Genomic DNA, 23,895 nt, shown 5'->3' with positions numbered 1-23,895 from the left:
ACATTATGAAATTCTGCATTATCTCCATGTATTACTTTTACTATAAGAAGAAAAACCCTGGTCTCCGGGTTGACTCTTGTTTCCCCTCTTCCACTCCGTGAGAAGTGGGAGGGAGATCTGCAAGTTCAAAGGGGAAACGTCCCTTTTCTGTGTAGTTTTTTCAGCCTTATCAAGCTTGGCAGCTTCCCTAGTTCCCCACAGTTGGGCTGCATGAGCTCCTGGGTTTCTTGGTGGTCCCTCAGCACGCAGCCCTGGCTTTGAGCTGGTTTCCCAAGGAAAAAAGGGATGCCTGCCAGAGCTTTCCAAGCAACTGCCCAATTATTTTTTTTTGAGGATGTGGCCTCATGGCAAGTTTTGTGCAAACCGGCTGCTCTGAGCATCCCTAGGGAGGGGGAACTGCAGGGCAAGCACAACCTCACTGGGACACCAGAGAAGCCGCCTGCAAGTCGGGACAAGGGGGAACGAGTCCCATCACCCCACCCAGGGGCTTAAAGCTGGCAGAGGCAGCCACTGGTCCCACCGCCAAGCCAGGCAGGGGCTAACAGCTGAAAGCCCATGAATTCCTGCCTGCTCCTCCACACCAGCAAGGCCCCAGACGTGCAAGCCAACCCGACGGACTCAAACACACGCAGGGTTTGGTTCCAGTACAGCTCGAGTGGTTTTCTTTTAATCCCAGAGAAGTGAAATGCAACATTTGTTCGCGTTTGTAATAACATCCAGAGACAGAAGTCCAAGCCCCCTACTCGGTAAGTCATTTGTGTTTAAGGCACTCTGCAAAACCAGCTTTCCTCTACTCCTTCCAATTTTCCCCACGCGGCAGCAGAATACCTGGTTTGGTCTTTTCTCCATAGCGACACCCACACGTCCTGGCTCTTCTCACAATCTCCAGGAATTGGCAACAGCAAATCCAGCGGGAGCCAAACGGAGAAATGCCAGGAGGCCAGATCAATAAATACGGACGGGCATGGGAGGGAGCACAGTGCCTGGGGAGGGGGTACAGGGGCTTTGAGCTTCTGTGGGAAGGGGACAGGCACCAGGTGTCCTCCCTGCAGGCACCGATGTGATTCCCCTTTTCCTTTCTCCCTGCCCCAGCTCCGAAAGGGGATGGGAGAACAGGGGTCTGCAAGCAGCACTCCCCAGCAGCACTCCCAAACACACAGCAGCACCCCAAAATGCAGGGGGCTGGGCAGGGGGGGACCCAGCTGCCCCCACCACACAGCAGAAATGACCCCCTGACTTCCAGCCATCAATAAATACCAATAAATAACTTAAACCTTAAATAAATAAATAAATAGATAGATAAATAAATAAGTGACCCGAGGACAGGGACAGAGGGGAAGGGGCACCCCGAGGCTCAGGGCAAGGGAAGTGTGCAGGTGGGCATCTCCATGACCTGTCCCTCCCTGAGATAATGGGGTGCTGATGTGAAAGGGGGACACAGGGAAGGCATCCTGCAGGGCAGCTGGGACAACTGAGCCCAGGGGTCCAGGTGCTGGTCCCGGGCGTGGGCTCTGCAGCTGGGACTCCCGCTCAGGGTCCCCATTGATACGGCTGCAGGCCACAGGGACATGAGCCAAACCCAGGTTTGCAGCGGGGAGCTCCCACCCGCTGCCTCTCTTCCCTCCCCTTCACTTGAGCATCAGGAGCCTTGCAGTCAGTGCAACTAAGCTCAGGCAGATGCTCACCCAGCACCTCCACCCAAGTGTGAGCACGCACCTTTTGTGAACATGCCAAATGCCTGCAAATTTTTGCAAACATTGTTTGCAAATCTTTTTTGCCAACAATTTTTGCAAACTTTTTTTTTTTCTTTTTTTTAACGGGGAAATGCCCACGAAGACAACCCACGCATCAAACCGAGTTAAGCACATCAAATCTAGCCATCGGAGAAGGAGTGGGCATGGGAGCCTGGCAGAAGCCTGGAGGGGTGAGCACAGGCACGGCCCCGGGGCTCAGCCAGAGTCTGCCTGCAGGCTGGGGCAGCCCTGGTTGTGCAGGCACATGGCTACAGCCAGGCTCTGACCCCAACATCAGCACCAGGCAGCATCAAGCACCTCCCCGGGGACGTTGCAGACACACATGGACAGAAATGGCAGCCACTGCCGTCTCAGCGTGCTCCCGGGGCTGACGGCCAGCATGCAGACTCCGAGCACAGCCCCAGCCCTTCCTCGCAGGTTTTGGGGAGCTGGCTCACACAGCCTCTCTGGACGCAGCATCCTCTTCCAGCAGGAAGCCCATCTCGGGGCTACCTGTTTGTTTGGGAGCCCCTTCCTCTGGCTTTTTAGCTCTGATGCTGCCAGAGACATTTCTATCGCACTGGGTCAAAAGTATACATCCGCCTTATTTCAAACCAAAAGGTACTTACGCCTCCTCCTCCCCCAAACGTTAAGGAAAATTGTATTTAAAGTTTCTAATCCCTCTCCACACACGCGTTTTGACAAATGAAACATCAGTGACGGCAAAAGCTGCTGTCAGTCCCCTACCAGGGCAAAACCACGGGCAGAGTCTCACAAGAGCAGGACACCTTCCCACGCAGACAAGCTCCCAGTAGAAGTTTTTCCCTAGAAAACACAGCAAACCCAAGCTCAGAGTCCCCTCTTCCTCCAAACCTTTCCCACCACAAGGCTGTAGCCCCAGTGACACCCAGAAATAGGCACCAAAAGCAGCAGGTTCCCAGCCCACTGCGAGGCCAAGCGGGAGGAGCAGGACCGCCAGCCCCAGCACGGAGTGGTGTGCATCGAAGCATCAAAATGCAACGCTCCCAAAGGGAAAAATAAATAAACAATCGAATCAGCAGCAAACACTGCTGAGAATAAGTAGCATGGGGATTTCACAGGGATTTTTGGTCTAAGATTCCTGGGGAGCCCCTTTGCTGGCAGGGACCAGTGTACGCATCCCACCCTGGAAAAGCACAAGCCATGGCTGAAGCTTTGCAGGAGCTCAGCTACTCTCTCTGGAGCAATGCCGTGGGGATGTGCCAACACGCCGTGGAGAGCAAAGCAGCGCCGGGCTGGGCATCCCAACAGCCAGGCTGAGGGGCAGCGCTGTTAACACTGCAGAAAAAGCTCTGCATGGAAGTGCCAAACTGGCGACCCTCCCCAGGCTCTTCTGGCGATGGGACAGGAGATGGGACCCTCCCAGCAGGAATTACCTGCATCCCCAAGGCAGCACAAACTTCCCATGGTGCAAAGGCAGGGGTGTGAGCCAGAGGAGCCGCAGGGCTTGTGCCGCAGCAGCAGACAGAGCAGAGAAAGTGGCAAAAGCCGTAATCATCAGCTCAGGAGCAACAGGGCGCCTGGGGCATCAGCAGTGCAGCCATGGCTTACACCTCTGCTGCATCTCAAGGGCGAGATATTGGGAATTGCAGGTCATGGCCCACAGCACGGCATCCACCCATGGACCAGACAATGCCAGCTACCCTGGCAGCAAGGAGCGAGAAGAAAGGCAGATAAAACCCTGTTACTCACTAAGCACCTGCCGCAGCAGGAGGCAGCACCCAGGCAACATGTTCACTTCTTCCTTCCCAGGCAAACCCAGGCCTGGCCCACGCAACCTCTACTCACATCCCTGCCTCCGACCCCCGGAGAGAAGACCCGCATCCCTGCAGAGCCTGGGGAGTTACCACAAGGGGTGCCGTCCCCTCCACCAGCATCCCTGCCAGTAGGACCCTGCTCCGTGGGTAGCTGAGGAGGAGACGGGTCTCCATGTGAGCTGGCATTTGTGTGGAAAATAAGCAAGCATCCAACTTCTTGCAAGGGACTTGGGTCTGTGGTGGAAGCGTGCGAGTCCCAGGGTACCTCCAACCTGGTTTGGGTACCCCACACACAGTCAGCAAGCACCTGGCCTGGGTGAACGGGCACCACTCTCGATTTCTCACTAGGCTGAGAATTGGGTTTGCTGCCGTAAGAGAAGGGTCAGTGGGATTGGGGGGAGGGGGGGGAGGTTGAGGAACTGCAAAGATTTAGTGCACCTTAAAACGAAAGGACATCTAACCTGCCCTTAGATCTCACTCCGAGACAGAAAAGAGCTATGGCATCTCCTACACTCACAACTACTCCAAACACACCCAGACGCATGCAAAACATGTCCCGCTTCCCCTCGGCTGTGGAAAACCCCTCCAGGGCAGCAGTGCTGGCCAGTGCCAGGCTCTGGCTCAGCACCCCGGCACTGCCACCTCCCACTCTGCTCCCGAGCCCTCCTGCCCAGTCCCAGCGGGCAGGGCGAGGGGTCGATTATCGATCCGAAATGCATAGGTATAGACACCACGAGGACACCCATGCCCTGGCAGGGAGGGTCACTGCAGGAGCCCTCCGCGTCCAGCAGGCACGGTCTCCGGTTCTACCTCCAGTTGGGTGGAAAGCAGCATTCGCCACAGGCACAGTTAGATCACACTCACGCTCCTTGCATTGCCCTGCAAGGAAGGACGAGTCATTTAGGTCAGACAGCCTCTTTGCGAGCCATAAGCCCCTAGAAGTACTCAATTCCGCTTCCTGGGAAATCCTCCAGCTCAGTGACCCCTCTTCTGCACCCCCGTGCCAGCCAGGCTCCCTTTCTGACTAAGGAGGAGCCGTGTTTCCAACCACAGCTACAAAGGCAGGAGAACCCAAGAGGTCTGCTTTGGCTCAGAAACCCCGTTCGTTTGCAGCAGGCTGACAGCACCCAGGTCCTCATGCGCGTGCACCCGCGCTGCTCTACTTGGGAGGTATCACGACTATAGGCTGGCCTCGCTTGGGTCTCCACATGAGGACTTGGGCATCGTTGGCGTTGGGTTTCACTAGTGCATTTGGTGGGATGGGCTCCATCCTGCTGAGGATTCGGGGCTGCTCCTGCTGAGTCCTTCCCACCAGCCGTGCCCGCTGCCCCAGCAGCTGCATGGGATCAACCTCAATGTCCACTCGCATCCTCCACTTTATAGTCTGCAAGATGATCTTTTCCTTGGTAGTGGTGTTCATGGCCACCAGCCACGTGGTAAAGCTCTGGTCCCTTTTAATCCTGGTCAGCAGCGGCACGTTGCTGTTGCTCACAGGGACAGCCCATGTCACGCTGGGGTAGAAATTGTCATTCATGCTCACTGAGAACCTGGAGATCTTGTTAGTGGGCCCGACCAGCGTCACAGTTTCTGTGGTGTTTCCATACCAGGGGTAGCTCACGCCATCTGAATCGCTGATGGCTTTTACTCTTCCTTCTCGCAGGTCGGGCAGCTCCCAGCTTGACCTAGTGAAGAGAAAGGCCAGGTTAGCAGGGAAACGGCAGAGACAGCGCCCAGCGAGGGACAGGGAGTCAAGCAACATGGGGACCCTCCCCTCGCCTGCAGCAAGCTCTCAAGGACCTCCTTCAAGACCAAATTTGGCTTCAGTTCCTTTGCTGAGTCCCTCACAGCCAGATGAAGCCTTTGTTCTGCCAGCACACCACTATTTTAATTAACCTGCAATCAAACCAACTGGGCCAAAACTCATTGCAGAGCCTCTCTGGGGTCACTCTCCTTAGTCAGCTCCTGTGCTGGAGAACAGCCTTCCCCATCCACAGCTGCAGCACCACGACCACAGCACTGGCCAAGCCCGTAAGCAGCCCCCTCCTGTGATAAAAGTGTGATTTTTATGCCTCTAAATATATGCGTCTGCACAGAGGCACACACGATAATTAAATACCACAATTATGCCTGCCGCTGGTGCGATGAAATCCCTGCAATATGGCTGGGGGGGAAATTCCACCCCAAATCTTGGCTGCCAACCACGTTAGCAACACTGCACGGCTACAGCAAGGGAGACGATCGCCACGTGGCAATTACGAACGGGGAGCACTGGTGAAACCTCCCACCGAGTCCAAGCTCTGGTTTCAAATACATCTGGGCTCTGAAGCTGCCTGGGAGTGGTAGGGGACATGCAGCCACCATCCCCCCAGCTGACAACCTCCGCTCACTCTAACGTCACCAATTGCTCCAGCGGCACGTGCCAACGAATCTGCCATGATGCAGGGACGCAGGCAGGCCGCACGAGGACCCGCTGCTCCCCCCATGCCCATGCACGTCACCGTGCCCACCGCCCCATGCTGACAACCCCGGGCACCAGCACTGGGATCCCACCGGCGAGCTGTGGAATGGACCCCTCTGGCCATCTCCAGCCTGCTCTTGCATCACCACCTTCAAAAGGCAGAAGACACAGCAACAGAGACAACAGCTTTGCCCCTCAGTGTCCCCCCCCCCGAGTCACCCACACACTCGGCCTTGGAAAAAAGTTGGTTTCCAGCAGCGATTTCAGCCAAGCACCGCAAAGCTTTTAACACAAGCCAAGGGGACAACTCCCCCAGCACCACCTGCACTCATGACCTGGCCCCAGAAAAACACACTAGCTGGGGGGGACAGTGGCTATGATGCCCTCAGACAAGCAAGCTTCAGGCCACCCAGCTGGCACAGGAGCCGGCTGTAGGACGAGAGGAGCGGCGGCTGCCCGGGCCCGGGAGGGTGCCGGAAGCGGGCGCTGGGGTGACAGTGGTGGTGGCGGCAGTGGGTGCAGACACGGGGTTGGGGTGCAGTACCCGGTGCCCGGGGGTGCAGCGCAGCGCCCGGGGGGTGGCCAGACGGGCGGACGCCTGCTGGGGTGCCCGTGCCGTAGCCAGCCCCGTGCCCGCCACTGGGCACCCCCGTCCCCGCTCCCACCCCAGCGCAGCCAGGGTGCCATGCCCAGCGCCGTCCCCCCCACCCCGCGCCAGTGCAGGTGCCGACGGCGGTGCCGGTGCTCACACGCCGAGGTCGCTGTAGGTGTTGTAGAACTCCATGTGGTTGCAGGCCTGGATCCAGCCCACCACCCAGGTGTGTCGCCGGGCGATGGGCGGCATGAGGACGCGGGCCGAGGCGCGGAAGTAGGGCGTGCGGTACCGCAGCACCACCGGCGAGCTCTCCTCGATGGCGGTGGCCGCCGGCTCGATGGTGGCCGACACGTCCGACACCACGATCTGCTCCCGACGCACCCGCGCCTTGCAGGCCACGCTCTGCAGGCACCCCATCGCCGCCGCCGCCGCCGCCGCCGCGCCGTCGTCACCCGCCGCCGCCGAGCCGCGGGGCCGGGGGGGCGGCCCGTCCCCCCGCCGCCGCTCGGCCGCCGCGCATCGCCGCCCGCGCACCGGCGCCCGCACCGGCGCCGGCAGGGCGAAAGGCGCCGCCGCCGCCGCCGCGCCTCTTGCGGCCCTCGCCGGCTGCCGTACGCCGGCCGGGGCGGGCACGTGTGCGGGGAGCGGGGCGGGGAGGCGGGGCGCCGCGCGGGTCCCCGCCCCGGGGCGCGGCGGGAGGAGGGACGGACCTCCCCACCGCCAGGGGGCGCCACGCGGGAAGGGGGTGGCGGAAGAGGAAGCGGGGCCGCCCGGGGACGCGGCGGGCAGGCAGGCAGGCAGGCTGCGGGGAGGGGGCAGAAGCAGGACCGGGCAGGGGGTGACGGCGGGCTCCTAGGCGGCTCGCCCGGGCCGCGTTGCCAGAGCAGGCCTGGCGGGCGGTGAGCGGCCCCCGCCTTTCGCCATGCCGAGCCCCTGGAGCAGCCGGGAGCGCCGCGCCGGCGGCGGCGGCAGCAGCAGCAGCAGCAGCAGCCGCCTGGAGTTCCTGTCCCTGGTGAGCCAGCGCAGCCCCGGCGCCCCGGACAGTCCGTCGCACCGCAAAGAATCGGGCAGCACCGCGGCGGCCGCGCTGCCCGAGGAGGACTGCATGAAGCTGAACCCCTCCTTCCTGGGCATCGCCCTCAGCTCCCTGCTCGCCATCGACCTCTGGGCCTCCAAGCGCCTGGGCGTCTGCGCTGGAGAGGACTCGGCCTGGGGCAGCGCACGTCCCCTCATGAAGGTCGTCGAGGTTTCGGGGCACGGCATCCCCTGGCTGCTCGGCACCTTCTACGGGCTCTGCCAGAGCGACAGCTCAGCGGCCAGGGAGGTGCTGCTCAACCTGCTCTTCGGTGAGGCTGGGGGCTAAGCAGAGGGATCTGCAGGCTGGGGCTGGCTGGAGCCGAGGGAGAAGGATGGGACCCGAAGGACGGGGTAGAGCTGAGTAAACCTCGGCCTCCCCCAGCCCCGAGGGCGCCAGCTGATTTTGAGTAGCTGGTGCAGGCTTATCTGGGGTGCCTGTACCCCAGAGTGAGTAACCCTGGAGCTGGAGGGCGTGGTGGCATGGGTACAGCTCATGTATCGCAGCTCCAACCACACGCTCTGAAACTCTTGGCATCCAGACCGCTCCTGCAGTTGCACAAAACTTTCAGGGAACTGAAGTCTCTGTTAGTTCTTCAGCTTATTAGAACAGCACATTTCAGGTACAGCTGCCTAATGTTGAGACACTAGCCCGTTCCCTGAAAAGCTGCATTGGCACACAGACATCTGCACCCTCGGGCTTCCTGAAGGCAGTACCTGCATGGATTGATGTGTATCAGCCAGTGAGGAAACCGGCTTGAGGCATACATTTTAATATTGGGTGGTGCCACATTCCACCCCCAGCATCCTGTCCTATTAGGTATACCTGGATTCTTCATTTTTGCTCATTTAGAAACTGTAGTAGCTCCAGAGCAATAGACCTTGTTGGGTTCCTAATTCTTACTGTTTTATGAAGCTGCAAATAATCGCTATCTCACACTTATAATTTGAATTTAAATTTGTTTGGTGGGAAATGCATGGGTTTGTGCATCTTTTTCATCTAGCAGCACATGATTAAATTACAGTCCCAGAGCAGAGCTGTGGGTGGGGACCTGGAGGCCTCCAACCTAACCTCTGCTCCAAGGCAGTGGTCTGTCCCAGCAGCAGGGCCTTGTCCAGCCCTTAGTGCTCTGGGGCAGAGCCCCGCACCTCTCTGGGGCCCTGTTCTGGGGGTGCAGTGCCCATGTGGGTGAAGAGTGTTCCCTAATGTCCAGGCTGAATCTCTCAAACCATATGGAAAAAGAGAAAATGCAATTGAACTAGGTTTACACGTGGGGGGGAAAAAAAAAAATCTTAAATGATTAACCAAAGGGAATGAACTAAAGTGAACACAAGATTTGATGACCAGAAACAAGCCTTAGGACAAGCAGAAGTTGGTCTCTTACAAGACTGCCTTGAAAGAAGTAGCCCTGGCCGTGAGTGCTGTGCTAGCTGAGCTAGCAAGGATTGAAAAACCACCTTCTGCCCTATGCGAGAAGCTGCTCTTGCCAAATACAGGCTGAACACTTCTCACAGGTGCTTCACCTCTGACTTCCACCACAACAGCCTTTAGCTCTCTGAGGGCAAGCCACTGTTGTTGACATCCTCCTTCATTCAGCTCTTGAAAACCAAAGTGTGGTTGACTTTCTGGTGTTAATCCCCCCAGCAGCAGGGAGAAGCCAGACCTCACACTGAGTTGGGGCTGAGTGGTGGAAGTGGGTTGATCATTCACCACGGTCAGTTTGACACCCAGCCAGGAGGGTAGGCAGAGCCATGCTGAGTCAGCACGAACTGTCAGCAAGGGAATTGCAGGGAATATTAACTCCTCTGTTGTCTTCAGGTTAAGGATCAGTTTGAGCCCCGAGTCATGGGGAGATCAGGCTTTACAGAGGAAGAACAGCCCAATACACCCAATGAGCTGGGCTGTTGTTGGCTGTGTCAGGGAGAGGGTCTGTGATTGCACAAGGGCTGTGTGCAGAAAGAGCAGAAGTTGAAGACATGCTTATGGTGAAGGCCAAGTGCTGGATGAGTGCCATGCTCTCCCCACCTGGCTATTGTAGCCATGGGAAATATTGTCTTCTCTTAGGTTTTGGTAGCCAGGTGCTTTCTTCCTAGCTAATGGCTTTGCTTTGATTCGTGCCTTCATGGAGGGAAAGAAAAAAAACACGAAACTTTGCTCACTCTCTGTTACTGTCTCCTAGCCTTGCTGCTGGATCTCGTGCTGGTGGCATTGGTGAAAGGGCTTGTCAAGCGGCGGCGGCCCACCCACAACAAGATGGACATGTTCGTCACCATCTCAGTGGACAAGTATTCCTTCCCGTCGGGCCACGCCACCAGAGCCGCCCTGGTCTGCCGCTTTGTTCTGCGCCACCTGGTCCTTGCTGTCCCACTGCGGGTCCTCGTGGTGCTCTGGGCTCTCATCGTCAGCGTTTCAAGGGTCATGCTGGGCAGGCACAACATGACGGACGTGCTCTTTGGTTTGGTGCTGGGCTACGCGCTGTATAGCGTGGTGGAATACTGCTGGCTGTCCCCACTCAGCGCGCCTGCCCTCTTTGCGCTCTGGAGCCACTGATGGCTGGGTCCCTCCCAAAGGAGGAGGCGTGCACCCGGTTTTCTAAGCACGCACAGGGAGGGGATACTGGAATTCAAACTCACACCCTAGACCCCATCTATCCAATCAGAATTTCAACACTAGCGGTGCTGCAGGCTCCTGGGCCCGCACTTCGACGTTTGGTGCTGTCTTGCTCTCCTGATGGGCTGTCAGGCAGGGTGTGCATTGGCCAAGCAGTCACACAAACTGCTCTCCCACAAAAAAAATGGTCCCTGCAGAGCCCAGGGAGGGCTCAGCACATTCATCCAGCAGCTTGCTGCTGATACTGTGAATCTGCATGCTTGTGCTGGGCACCTGCTGTGTTAGCCAATGGTGTATATGGTAGCTGTGGCTTTGCAGAAATTCCTCTGCAGTCACCCATGTATCTGTATGCTGTAAATACACTGATAATGTTGCTGTTGTGAGCATGCCCTGCACAGCCTGCTCTGTAATGTCTGCCTGGAGGGGACTCATGGGGGTCTGTCCTCAAGTTTATAGAGCTCTGCCTTCCTAAGCAACACGTCCCTTACTGATTTAAGTACCTAACTGAAGCCAGGTCTTAAGCAGTGAGGACACAGGCACCTGGCCACTGTGCCATGGGAAAAGGATGGTGCAGTTGAGGGTTTGATCTGTCCATGCCACCTCCCAGACAGTGGGTAACTGGGGAGGCAGCTCCCAGCAGCAGCCCGCTGCTGAAACCCTTGAGCAGAGCTCCACAGCTCCTTTTTCCCTCTACAAGATTTTCAGTCTCCCAGGGGTACAGGGTGCTCACAGCAATTTCCATTTGTCAGTGTTAGCAGTGCTGCTGGCAGCATTCTGCAGAGTGAGCCCCTTCCCCACAGCCCAGCAATACACCCTCACCCAGGCTGCCAGGCAGCCCCAGGAGCTGAGCCTTACCTACAAATCCTGCAGCAAGAGGCCCTGACTTCCTACCCTGGCACCACTGGTTCTGGCAGCCTGCTCTTCATAAAGCACTGATTGTCCTTGGCAGGAAGGGAACCATGAGGAGCCTCTAATGAGCCAGAGCTGAGATTGAGCCAGAAAAGCACAGAATCAACAAGGACTATAGGCAGGAATTGAAGGCTCTGGACTGAGCTTAAATAGTGCTCCTGACATGTGGGTGGGGGTGACTGCACCCAGGTGAGGCTTGTCATGGCCTTTAAGGTCTATTATTGCACTCAGGCCCCAGAAAGTGCAGATTAAGTCATATTAAAACCAGGCAGTGTTTAAGTGTGCTGTTCCTCTGGGTGAAGCATGCAGGAGCAGCCTGAGGGCTGCTGGTACAAGCACCCCATCTCTATCACCCACCATCAGGTATACAGGGGCAGAAATAAAAGCGCACGAAATGACAAGGTTCCCCCAGAGCTGAGCCCTGGCCCACCAGCACAGTGAGCTGGTGAAGCTACCACCTGTGTGTTTGCACTCCAGTGACCAAATAAAAATAATCCCCTGGGTTGCATCACATGCTTGGCAGCCAGCTGGGCCAGTCTGGCATGTGCACAGCAGTACCTGGCCACCCCAGCCAGCCCGCCCACCCCATGGCAGAGATGAGCTCTGGTGGCTGTGGGACCACAGGCAGGTGACATGCTCCAGTGTAGTCAGGATTTAGGGTGATCAGGGTTTGTTGAGCTGTGCCAGAACATTTCAGCTCTGCTTTTTCCCAAACATGGGGTGCTTTTCGTCCAAGTGGTTGGGGTCTTCCTCTCCAGGCCATGGAGGAGTACAGCAGCAACTCTGTACATCTGTGGCTTGTTCCCACATGCATGTGCATGCCAAAAGTTGCTCCTGGCTCATTTGCAGGACCCTCCAGGAGCTGCTTGGTGGCACCCATCACCAGTGCACAGCCCCTCTGGGTCATGGGTGGCCCTGCTGCCCCCTCACCTCTGCTCTGCTTCTCCCCACCTCCGCCAGCGAGACCTTTGGTCTTCTCTTGTGCTTGTCACTTGTCACTGCTCCTCCAAGCATGGGTGCCAGCCCGTTGATAGGAAGGAGGAGACTGGTGCTTTCTGCTTGGCCTGTCCCGCAGCACCTCTGCCCACTGTGGAAGCCCTGAACAGACGTCTCTGCATGTGCTGCCCACCACACTGTATATCCTGGGTGCTTGCTTGGCATGGGGGCCCGTAGCTTTCCTGCAGACATCAACAAGCCAGTCTTGACCAAAATGCCATGGTTTGACTCTGGCATGCTCCCACGGTCCCCTATGCCTGACGGCAAGGTTCAGCCAGCACATGAGTCCAAGCACAGTGGGGGCGAAGTCCAGGGCTGTGCAGCCTCTTGCAGCTGCCAACAAAGAAGGGCAAATTCAAAGGTAACCTGCACAGTGGTTTCATAGCACAGCGGTGGGTTGAGAGCTGGGAGAAGTCTCCTGTACCTGTGGCCCTTGGGCAGTCACTGAAGAGCTTGCAAAAGAGCCAGAAGCCAGCTGAGAGCGGCGCAGGGAGGGGAGCACTGGCAGTGCTGCCTCCTTGCCATCCTGCCGATCCCCCTGCCTGGTAAGAGACGCTTTTGATGCTTTCCATCAAGCAGGCACAGAGCGTGGGTTGGCAGCTCGGTGACTCTGCCCCAGGCAGAGATCAGCCCTTGCCAACAAGGGACAGAAAGAGCTTTATTACACTTTCTGCAAACATACTATTAAGTTTTAGAAGGTTAAAATGGGTTTAGCTGCAGAGCTTGGCCCCTCCACAGCCCTGTGCCTTGTGAAGCTCTGGGGTGAAGCTCCCCAAACACAGGAGAGCAAATTTCCCCTGGATCCCCCGGGGGCTGTCCGGCTGCAAGTGTACCAGGAGCCAGCAGTGTGCACCCGAGCCACATGGTCTGTGCCTCCTGCTGCTGGGGAGAGCCTTTTCCTAACCAGTTCCACCACCCCAGCACCAGCGATACCCCAGCAGCACAGTGCTTCTCACACCGGGGTCCGCTGGCTCCAGGACTCTGCTGACTCAGTGGCTATGGGGAGGCTGTGCCGACATGCCCAGCCCAGGGACATGGGGGACATGGGCAATGCGGTGCTGGGTGGCACTGGAGCAGCCAGAGCCACCTATGCCCCTGGGCACCAGCATAAACAGGGTTGGTCTGATCCTCATAATCCCAGAGGTAAAAGTTCAGGGCAGCAATTGTTTACCCAGCATGCATGCCATGGTCTGGCTGTGTCTCTGCTTTTCCTGCAACCCCGTCCCTACAGCGTCCCGCACAGGGCTCCCTGGCAAGGCACCTGGGACGGCTCCTTACCCCGCTGTCTGAGGCTCCGGTAAGAGCCGCTGCCGGAAAACTCAAGCAGGCATCCAGGGAGGCAGCCGGGTGCTGGCTTCCTCTCCTCAGCCCCGTGGGAGGAGTGACGGAGGGGGAGGCCCCGCTCACTGCCGCTACGCCCCATAGAGCCAGGCCGCCGTCAGGCGTCACGAGTTGGGGAAACCCAACAGAGACCTTCACACGGCTCCCTGCCTGCCACCTGCCTTCCCTGGGCTGCCGCTGGCCCTCCCTGGGTTGCCACTGCCACGGCTGCAGGTTGGTTGAGGGCCTCCCCGCGGGCTGTCAGCATGCAACGGGCATTGGGGTGCCACGACAGGCAGCTCCGCGGGGAAGGGAGAGGGCGAGGGGCAGATGGAGGAGCTGTCACCCACCTGGAAGGGAGCCGTCAGTCCCCGTGGCAGGGCACGTCACTCCGGCGTGTCTTCATCGCTGGGACTTGGCGTGGGCAGGGAGATATCGAGGCTTCCTGGCACTCGGTAGTATTCCTCCCCACAGCACCCAGAGGCAACACTGTGATGGTACAAAACCCCAGCACTGGCCAGGTCCCTGCTGGGGAGCAGATAGCAGTTGCCTCACAGCCCCAGAAAAAATTTCAAGAGGTGCCTCTCAGCTTGGGACCTCTTTGGTGTGCAGGACCAAAATTTTGCACAGCTGCGCCCCTTGGCCCTGAGCTCCGCTCTCCAGCGCTGTCTGCAGGCAGAAACCGGTGGTGGAGGGCAGCATGGCGAAGAGGGTGGCCATCATCGGAGGGGGAAGCAGCGGGCTGTGCGCCATCAAAGCCTGCCTGCAAGAGGGGCTGGAGCCCATCTGCTTCGAGGCGACCAGGGACATCGGAGGGCTCTGGAGGTTTGAGGTAAACACTCTCTGCCACGTGTCCTGCCAGGGGTCAGCACAGTGGCAGCCAGGCATCAGTAGCAGCTGGTGGGGTGGCACGCAGCCGGCCATAGCAGGGTCCTGGGGGCAAGGCTGAGTGAGGGCCAGGGATCCACACAAAAAGCCATCACAGCAGCCCCAAACATCCTTCCCCTTCACTGCTCCTGGCCAGCACCAAGCCGTGCCCTGCTCCCACAGGAGCACCCTGAGGAAGACCGTGCCAGCATCTACCGCTCCGTCATCATCAACACCTCCAAGGAGATGATGTGCTTCAGCGACTTCCCTATCCCCAAGGACTTCCCCAACTACATGCACAACTCCAAGATCATGGAGTACTTCCGCATGTATGCTCAGCACTTCGACCTGCTCCGCCACATCCGCTTCGGGGTGAGAGCCGGGGGGTTCTAGGAGGGTGGCAAGCAGTGGGGCTGGGGGGTGCCGGGTGCCTGACACCCGCTCCTCCCATGCCCAGACCAGCGTGTGCTGCGTGTCCAAGCGCCCTGACTTTGCTGCCACGGGCCAGTGGGAGGTGGTGACAGAGAGTGAAGGGAAGCAGGAGGCAGCCATCTTCGATGCCGTGCTGGTGTGCAGCGGGCACCACACCAAGGCACACCTCCCTCTGAACACCTTCCCAGGTACCACCCCACACCCCAGCACAAGGAGAGACCCCAGAAAGCTTGGCTGTGCCGGTCCCTTTTCTCCCAGCTGCTCTTCCTCCTGGCCTCAGCATTTCCTTGTCTTGCTTTGGCTCCAGGAGTGCTCTCATGCTCCCCAGGAGGGGTTTGGTGGGGCCGGGGAGCATCTCCACTTCAGTTTTTGGGGAGGTGACTCTCCAGCCCAGTGCCAGGAAGCAAAGCATCCCTCCTCCCTGCCCACAGGAATTGAGAAGTTCAAGGGCCGCTATCTCCACAGCCGAGACTACAAGGATGCTCGGGATTTCACAGACAAGAGGGTCGTTATCATCGGGATTGGGAATTCAGGGTCGGACCTGGCCGTGGAGATCAGCCAAACAGCCAAGCAGGTGAGCAACAGGAGCAGGGTCCTGGTGGGCAGGGCAGCTCCCCATGGGACACTGCCAGCTCCACAAGGACACCAGGACCAGGGTGCGCACACAGCTACTGCTCCATCCCGGCACCCACTGCGTTTGGCAGTGCCAGCACCTGCCAATCCCAGCTGCCAGGCAGTGCTGGCAGCCAAGACTCAATCCCGTACAAATACCGTGATTTCCAAGCCTGAGCCTCAGGCTGGGGCTGCTCCTGCAGCTCTTCCCTACCTCTCCTTGCTGGGTGCTGACCACTGGCTCTCTCTGCCCTCCGGGTCTTCACACGGCGCTTGGGCAGCACGAAGAGAAGCAATCCTGGGGCAAGGACATGTCCACCCAAGGGCAGCCCACAGGACCATCACAGCCTTCAGGAGGTGATGCTTGCTTCCTTGCCCAGGTCTTCCTCAGCACCCGCCGGGGTGCATGGATCCTCAACCGCGTTGGAGATCAGGGCTACCCCATCGACATCATCCTCACCACCCGCATGAAGAGATTCCTGCAGCAGCTGATGAGCTCATCCATGGTGAGCGACTTTGTGGAGAAGCAGCTGAACGCCAGGTTCAACCACTCACACTACGGCCTGAAGCCAAAGCACAGGTGCCAGAAAAAGCTCCCCCTGTCCAAGAGGGACCCTCTGACTCTTGCCGTGTCCAGCTCCACTCGTCCATTTCCATGCTCCCTGTACCCAGGCTGGAGCCAAGGTACCAGCCCTGGAAACCCGGTTCATGGCTGTGTTGTGCCCAGGCAACGCTCGAGGGAGCCACCACTTCCTCTTCCAGGGACCCTTGGTGGCACCAGTGCAGCGGCACCTGCCAAGCACCCCTGGGGGACCAGCCTCACTTGCAATGAACATCCTTGGGGATAAGCATCCCCAGAGCAGGACGAGCAGGACACGGAGCAAAGACACCCCACCCCAGCACCCTGACAGGCCCTTGTACTTTCCAGGATCCTTGACCAGCACCCGACCATCAACGATGACCTGCCCAACCGCATCATTTCGGGCAGGGTGTTGGTGAAGCCGAACATCCAGGAGTTCACGGAGACATCTGCCATCTTTGAGGACGGCACCAGGGAAGACATTGATGCTGTGGTCTTCGCCACAGGATACAGCTTCTCCTTCCCCTTCCTTGAAAAATACGTGAAGGTGGTGGAGAACCAGATCTCCCTCTACAAATTCATGTTTCTTCCTGACCTGGAGAAGCCTACGCTGGCTTTCATTGGCCTCATTCAGCCCCTGGGTGCCATCATGCCCATCTCTGAGCTCCAGTGTCGCTGGGCCACCCGTGTCTTCAAGGGTAAGTGAGACAAACCTCCCCTGTGGCTGCAGCCCAGGCCTGCACCCTTGGATCTGGGGCAAATAATGCCCAGCCATGTTTGGGAGGCAGCAGCCAGCTGTGCCATGCTGACCAAGGGCAATGGCATGGCTGCCTTGCAGCCATCATAGTGAGCTGGGCTTTGTCCTGAGCAGCACAGGGACATCTGTACCCTGAGTCCCACAGGCTGCTCCTTCCCATCTCAAGGAGCTTGGACATGCCTTGGGTGCCAGACTGCCTGCCACGGTGGTGCCAGCAAAGGCAGGACCACAGTGGCCACTATTGCTAGTGGGGTGCAGCACCCGCACCCTGTGATCATCCTCCCTAGGGCTGAACAAGCTGCCCCCACAGCACAACATGGAGGCTGACATCAAGCAGAAGAAAGAAGCCATGGCAAAGCGGTAAGACCCCCCTGGAAACAGGGAGGGGGACAGTTTGGGTATGGCTGCTTGTGGGCACTTGTCCCATCCTGTGGCTGCATCCCAGCACATTTGGCCATGCCAACAGATGGCAGGGCTGCTCTATCCCCACCCCACTGATCCTTCCCAATGGCAGTCTGTCCAGTACCACCTTCCTGGTGTGCGGGGCATCTGCCAAATCTGCTGCCAGCACCTGCCTGCCCTCCCTGCCCACAGGTACGTGAAGAGCCAGCGGCACACCATCCAGGTGGATTACATCCCCTACATGGATGAGCTCGCCTGCCAGGTGGGGGTCAAGCCCAACCTGCTCACCCTCTTCCTCACCGACCCCAAGCTGGCACTGGAGGTGGCCTTTGGGCCCTGCACACCATACCAGTACCGCCTGCGAGGCCCAGGCAAGTGGGCAGGCGCCAGGGAGGCCATCCTCACCCAGCAGCAGCGTATCATCAAGCCCCTACAGACGCGGCATGTGGAGAAGCAAGCACTGGCCCCTGCTGTGCCCCTCATCTTCAAGCTGGTTGGGGCTGTGGCCATCCTTGCTGTCATTTTTGCTTACTTGTAGGTGCCTTACAAGTGTGGGAAGGGAGGCTTTGTGATGTGCTGGGGGGGCTGACTGGCCATCCCCTGTCCTGAGGCAGCCTGTGCATCCCAGTACTGGCAGGAGCCCTCCTCCTGCCCAGTATGGCCCCACTGTGGCCACACTGCCAGCTCAGGGTGAACAGAGCCTCCCTGGCTGCTGAAATAATGCTTCAGCACCTCTTTGCACCGCCTCCTGGAGAGCAGCTGCCAGGGACAGGCAAGGAATCCTGCTCACATGCAGGATAAAATCCAGACCCCCTTTGGCAGCGCTTTTGACCTAGCGGGGACAATACCAGCTTTCCTGTTGCCTATAACCTGTCTTAGCCACCACTGGCACACTCACATGAAAGCCAAGTAGCAAGGGCACAGCAGACTTCCTAACGATAAAAGTGTGTTAAACAGAACCAGGTGTCCGTCCCATCACTGACACCACGTCCCACTGCGTGCCGGGGACACACACACAGGTTTGAGGTCAGCCTTGTGCCAGCAGTGCAGCTCCAGCTCTTCGACAGCACAGGCTACACACACACACACACCTGCACATGTGTATATCCACAGCAAAAGAGCCTTGCCCAGGGTGTCTGCCACCAGCATAGATCACAGTAGCCACAGCGGCATGGCTCAGTGCCACCCTCATCACCTGCACGCAGCCCCTCTGGAGGATGGCTGGGCGGGCTGGGGACCTGGAGCAGTGACAGGGGGTCCTGGCCACCACACACCAGGGCTGGCACAGCTGCCAGCTGCCAGTGCCCTGAGAATCCCCCGGGTTTTGTTTTCCACACCACGATCTACTGAATCTGGAGCATGTCCACATATCAGCCCTGCACCCAGGAAGTCCCAGGGCAGCGTCAGCATTGCTAAGTGCTTACAGAACCCAATGAGCCCCTTGGGATGGGCAGACGCAGGCAGAAGGTGTGGCACGGCAGGCAGGGGAAACCTGTAGATCATGTCTGGAAGAAATAAATCTTGTGACGCTCCAGCTGGTTACCCACGGGAAGCACAGGGACAGCCATCCCCAACTGAGCAGCACTGAGTGTCATCCTCCGGTTTGACTGCTCTGCACCCCCCTGAACGTGTTTTGCCCCTGGCCAAGGCTTCCTCAACCCTGCCACCACTGCACCGCGGGACATGGTTGCCTGGAGAGTAGCCATCATCGGTGCTGGTGCCTCTGGCCTGTGTGCCCTGAAATGCTGCCTGGATGAGGGGCTGGAACCCATCTGCTTCGAGAGGAGCAGGGACATCGGGGGGCTCTGGCGCTTCGAGGTAAGTCCTGCACCACACTAGTCTGCTCCACAGCAGCAGCACAGATGGGACCGGGCGATGGGTCGTTGGCAGCTAACGAAGCACCACACCCCTGCTTTTCATGAGTGTGGCAGGTGGGTTTCCAAGGAAAATCACAGGAAAGAAAAACTGCTGCGGCAGCAGGAGGTCCCCAGTTGCCAGCTGGTGTGCCAGCCACATGGGACCCATCTCCTTCCCACTAGCAGCAGGACAGACCCTCGCCAAGGACCTTACCCCAGGGCTCGCTTCCCCAGCTCAGCCCCACCCTTCCCAGTCTCATCCATTGCTTCCCCTGTTTTCTTCTTGGTCCTCTCCAGCCCTGGTTTCTTCTGACCCAGTTCCTGCCCTGCTCGGCCCTTCCCTGGAAATGCGGGTAGCTCCTCTCCCTGTTTCTGTGCAGCTCGCCCACACAGAGGCACTCCCTGCCTTGGGGAAAGCCCTGGAGCTTGTTTCTGCCCCCACCTAATGAGGCTGCTGACTCTCCTCCTCCACCGGGGACCCACCAGCAAGGAGACAAGCCTTCCTGCCCATCCCACCTGATGGATGGATGGGAGAGCCCGGGGCGGGGGGACACAGCACACCACGCCAGCGTGGGGTTTGGGGTGGCTCAGTTACAGTCCGCTGTTTCCGCCCATGGTGGGTCAGAAATGGGGCTGGTGAGGCAGGGCAGCAGCACCCAGCTGCTGGGGCAGAGAACCAGTGAGCCGGAGCAGCTGCTCAGCTGGAAGCACCACATCTGGCTCAGCAACCTGAAAGACCCACTGTGGAAACTGGGACAATGGCACCATGGCAGCTTTGGGAATGTGTTACCTCATTGGGGTCAGGGGTGGGAGCAGGGAAACTAAGGCACAAGACCCCATGACCCGCTGCCAACACTGCATGGCCCCTGCCCACCCAGAGCTTCCTCCTCCCTGTTTTGTGAGGCGGGTGGTCACACCTGCAGGAGGGTGCTGGGTGCAAGGACGGGTTCTACGACCACCTGCAGTTTAATCCTGCACACACAGGCATGGTGAGGTGCCAAGCAGGGAAGGCAGGCAGCCCTGGGGTCTCTGGCCAGAGCTGAGCCATGCCCCACTCCTGCAGGAGTGCCCTGAGGAGGGCCGTGCCAGCATCTACCGCTCCGTCATCATCAACACCTCCAAGGAGATGATGTGCTTCAGCGACTTCCCCATCCCCGAGGACTTCCCCAACTACATGCACAACTCCAAGATCATGGAGTACTTCCGCATGTATGCTCAGCACTTCGACCTGCTCCGCCACATCCGCTTCGGGGTGAGAGCCGGGGGGTTCTAGGAGGGTGGCAGCAGTGGGGCGCTGGGTGCCTGACACCCGCTCCTCCCATGCCCAGACCAGCGTGTGCTGCGTGTCCAAGCGCCCTGACTTTGCTGCCACGGGCCAGTGGGAGGTGGTGACAGAGAGTGAGGGGAAGCAGGAGGCAGCCATCTTCGACGCCGTGCTGGTGTGCAGCGGGCACCACACCGACGCACACCTCCCGCTGAACACCTTCCCAGGTACCGCCTTGCAGCCTGCCTGCCTGGTCCCCAACACCCTTGGGACCACCCTCCTCTCTGACTTAGCTCCCACCCCACTCTGGCTGCTGCCAAAAATGCCTCCGCAAGTTAATGCACCAGGCAGGATTGCATAAGCATGCTGCTGTCCCACCCATCTTGGTGGTCTGTCCTTGGTGGCTCTCGCTGTGCTGTCAGCACCTGACTAAAGCACCCTGCTGGCAGGTGTCACCGCTGCCAGCTCACCTCTCCCACCAAACACAGGCTCCCCAAGCTGCTGGCCACGCACCCACTGGGCTCTCCAGCTCCCTGGCGAGGCTTGAGAGCTTGGTGCTGATGATGACCTTCACTGGGTGCCAGGCAAAAATGCCCAGAGGGCTTTCAGCTGTGGAGACCCTCTTTGGGTGGGGAACAGGCTGGAGCACACCATCACCAGGGTTTGTTGGAATGGCATGGACCCTGGCTGCTCCTCTGCCCTCAGCGCATGGCACCAGACAGGAACTGCATGAGGATTTTGCATGAAGGTCTCCAGTCCAAGCCCTGCTCCAAGCCAGGCCAGCCCCAAAGCCAGAGCAGCATACTCAGGGCCACACTGAGCATCTCCCAGGCTGGAGATGCCACCACCTCTTTGAGCACCATCCCAGGGTTGCATTGCTTCTGTTGGTCACACTGGTCCCAGCCTGATCCCAAAAACCACACCACCAGTCTGAGCAGGGGGACATAGCCACCCCCTGCCCCATGTCCCTGCCCAGCACGGCTTCTCTCTCTTCTAGGGCTAGAAAATTTTGAGGGCTGGTACCTGCACAGCCGGGACTACAAGAGCCCACAGCACTTTTCGGGGAAGCAGGTAGTCGTGGTTGGCACCGGGAATTCAGGCGTCGACATTGCGGTGGAGCTGAGCCACACAGCCAAGCAGGTGTGCTGGGAGAGCTGCCAGGTCTGGGGTGCTTATTATTTGTACCCTAGAGAGCATCGAGCAACCCCTCACCATCCCCTGCGGGCTCCTCTCCCTTGAGCACCTGCCGTGAGCAGCCCACCCCTCTCAACAGGGGTGGCTGTTGTGGTCCAGCAGCTGTGCTGGCATCCCTGTCTGAGGAGCACAGCGGGGGGCCAGCCACACCCCCACCTCTCCTCTCCCTCTTCCCAGGTCTTCCTCAGCACCAAGCGTGGGACCTGGGTGCTGCACCGGCTGGCAGATGGCGGGTACCCCTTTGACTTCACCTACATCAGCCGCTTCACGCAAGTCCTCCGCAGCCTGCTGCCTCAAAGCACCATTAATTTTTACCTGGAGAGGAAGCTGAACGCCCGCTTCAACCATGCGCTCTACAGCCTGCAGCCCCGGCACCAGTGAGTGCCCCAGCAGCACCCTGGGTACCTGTCCCAGTGCTGCCCACCTCACTGCCTGGGCCCTACACAAGGTCTGTCTGTGCCTTTCAGGATCTTTGACCAGCACCCGACCATCAACGATGACCTGCCCAACTGCATCATTTCGGGCAGGGTGATAGTGAAGCCGAACATCCAGGAGTTCACGGAGACATCTGCCATCTTTGAGGACGGCACCAGGGAAGACATTGATGCTGTGGTCTTCGCCACAGGATACAGCTTCTCCTTCCCCTTCCTTGAAAAATACGTGAAGGTGGTGGAGAACCAGATCTCCCTCTACAAATTCATGTTCCTTCCTGACCTGGAGAAGCCTACGCTGGCTTTCATTGGCCTCATTCAGCCCCTGGGTGCCATCATGCCCATCTCTGAGCTCCAGTGTCGCTGGGCCACTCGCATCTTCAAGGGTAAGTGACGCTGCCTGGGGGATGCAGCTTGGCTCCCCCGCCACAGCAAAACTGAATTGTTCAGCTGGTGGCATCCTCTCACACACCACCTCCATCCACTCACTTTTTTATCCTCCTTTTGCTTCTTCATGGGGATAAAAACCAATGCTGCATTTTGCAACAAGCCTCGCACTCATCATCTCTTGCAGGGGCCACTAAGAGGTCCTGTTGCCTGCAAACCACCTTCTCCCTTTCCTTTCCTGATGTTACTTTCTTTGCTCATGCCTCCCACTTTGCTCCTGACATGGTGGCATGTCCCCAAAGCCCCAAAGGCTTCCATGTGCAAGCAGAGGCCAGGCTGGGCTGCAGAGCCAAACCAGGGCAGGAGCACAGCCCTCCCTCCAGCTACAGCCTCCTTTTCCCCAGGGCTGCAGGACCTGCCGCCATCCACCGTCATGCTGGCTGACATTGTGCAAACCAAGGAGAAAATGGCGGAGAGGTAAGGACCCTGCACTGGCATCGCCCCTGCCACCATTACCCCTGTGCCCACATGCCAAACCCGCCGGCCCTCCCTGCCCACAGGTACGTGAAGAGCCAGCGGCATACCATCCAGGTGGATTACATCCCCTACATGGATGAGCTCGCCTGCCAGGTGGGGGTCAAGCCCAACCTGCTCACCCTCTTCCTCACCGACCCCAAGCTGGCACTGGAGGTGGCCTTTGGGCCCTGCACACCGTACCAGTACCGCCTGCGGGGCCCAGGCAAGTGGGCGGGTGCCAGGGAGGCCATCCTCACCCAGCGGCAGCGTGTGCTCAGGCCCCTGCAAACCAGAGCTGGGGACCGTCCTGCCCGCTCCAGCACCGTGCCCCAGATCTTCAAGGTCTTCATCAGCATCGGCTTGATTGTGGCCACCCTTGTCTATGTCTCGCTCTCTCCTTAACCTAAAATGGAGACAGCAGGTCCTCCTAGCAAACTTCTTCCTTTCCTTTGGGCTTGGGTGTTTCTGTAGTCTCTTGCTAGGTCTACTGACATGTCAAGAGGCACGGAGGGAGTCGGTTCCTTGAAGACATGGGCTGCTCTGTCTCGCCTTCCTGCTGTGCCAGGACCACACTAGGTCTTGTCGGGGGCTGTTCTGCGGGGAGGGATCACTCCCCTTCCCTAAATCCTGGCCCGGCAGCTCCACAAGCCCTACCCGTGGGTTAGGTCCGCACAGAGGAAGCGGGGAACCTGGAAACTTGCCCGCCCAGGGCAAGTCGGAAAAAGGACAATAAAGGTTGTCCCCCTGCTGAGGGGACCAGGGACCATGCTGTGTGGGCCGTCTCCGTCTCTGGTGTCTGTCCTGCCCACGCAGGGCCTGGCCAGCCCTGGCCACTTGCACCCCGCAGCCGGCCTGCTCACCGCCTGGGCAGCCGGCCCGGCCCACCCCGCAGCCCGGCAGCCCCGCAGCTACCCCTGACCCCCGGCTCCAGCCCAGGCCCTGCCCTTAACCGACATGGCCGGCCGCCCGCCCGCTGCGGCGCGGGTGAAGCCGCACGGCCCTCCGCCGGCATGTCCGCGCGCCAGGCCGGCCGCCCCTAACCACAACGGGCGAAGCTGCCCTCAAAAAACATGGCGGCTGCCCGGCAGCGGGGGGGGGGAGCCCG

General features: G+C 59.0%; 4 protein-coding genes across 6 annotated transcripts; 3 read left to right on the top strand and 1 right to left on the bottom strand.

Annotated features, from left to right (window-relative positions):
• Window positions 1–651: 651 nt before the first annotated feature.
• FAM78B (family with sequence similarity 78 member B) lies at window positions 652–14,089 on the bottom strand. 2 transcript variants are annotated; one of them, XM_074906841.1, is made up of 2 exons: window positions 13,843–14,089; window positions 652–5,211 (listed from the first exon to the last, which is right to left on the bottom strand). In XM_074906841.1, the coding sequence occupies exon 2, from the start codon at window positions 5,061–5,063 to the stop codon at window positions 4,689–4,691; it is 375 nt and encodes a 124-aa protein (XP_074762942.1). In that variant the 5' UTR covers window positions 5,064–5,211; window positions 13,843–14,089; the 3' UTR covers window positions 652–4,688. The 2 variants fall into 2 exon arrangements, with proteins under 2 accessions (XP_074762942.1, XP_074762941.1); XM_074906840.1 differs by lacking the exon at window positions 13,843–14,089 and adding an exon at window positions 6,737–7,011.
• Window positions 7,373–10,636, top strand: PLPP6 (phospholipid phosphatase 6). The gene is made up of 2 exons (XM_074906839.1): window positions 7,373–7,928; window positions 9,837–10,636. The coding sequence occupies exons 1-2, from the start codon at window positions 7,505–7,507 to the stop codon at window positions 10,205–10,207; spliced, it is 795 nt and encodes a 264-aa protein (XP_074762940.1). The 5' UTR covers window positions 7,373–7,504; the 3' UTR covers window positions 10,208–10,636.
• LOC141960785 (flavin-containing monooxygenase 5-like) lies at window positions 13,594–18,772 on the top strand. Its single transcript, XM_074906838.1, has 9 exons — window positions 13,594–13,726; window positions 14,105–14,324; window positions 14,543–14,731; window positions 14,817–14,979; window positions 15,223–15,365; window positions 15,784–15,983; window positions 16,332–16,681; window positions 17,028–17,100; window positions 17,335–18,772. Exons 2-9 carry the CDS (start codon window positions 14,193–14,195, stop codon window positions 17,678–17,680), a joined length of 1,596 nt encoding a protein of 531 aa, XP_074762939.1. The 5' UTR covers window positions 13,594–13,726; window positions 14,105–14,192; the 3' UTR covers window positions 17,681–18,772.
• Window positions 18,773–18,819: 47 nt separating this feature from the next.
• Window positions 18,820–23,509, top strand: LOC141960784 (flavin-containing monooxygenase 5-like). Of its 2 annotated transcripts, none has more exons than XM_074906836.1 (8): window positions 18,820–18,960; window positions 20,062–20,250; window positions 20,327–20,489; window positions 21,260–21,402; window positions 21,634–21,833; window positions 21,924–22,273; window positions 22,679–22,751; window positions 22,835–23,509. In XM_074906836.1, exons 1-8 carry the CDS (start codon window positions 18,826–18,828, stop codon window positions 23,190–23,192), a joined length of 1,611 nt encoding a protein of 536 aa, XP_074762937.1. In that variant the 5' UTR covers window positions 18,820–18,825; the 3' UTR covers window positions 23,193–23,509. The 2 variants fall into 2 exon arrangements, with proteins under 2 accessions (XP_074762937.1, XP_074762938.1); XM_074906837.1 differs by having other exon boundaries at window positions 22,664–22,751.
• The last annotated feature ends 386 nt before the right edge of the window (window positions 23,510–23,895 follow it).

Source organism: Athene noctua, chromosome 5 (genome assembly GCF_965140245.1).
Source record: "Athene noctua chromosome 5, bAthNoc1.hap1.1, whole genome shotgun sequence".
Classification (NCBI taxonomy): Eukaryota; Metazoa; Chordata; class Aves; order Strigiformes; family Strigidae; genus Athene; species Athene noctua.
This window is presented reverse-complemented; position numbering and strand designations above follow the sequence as displayed.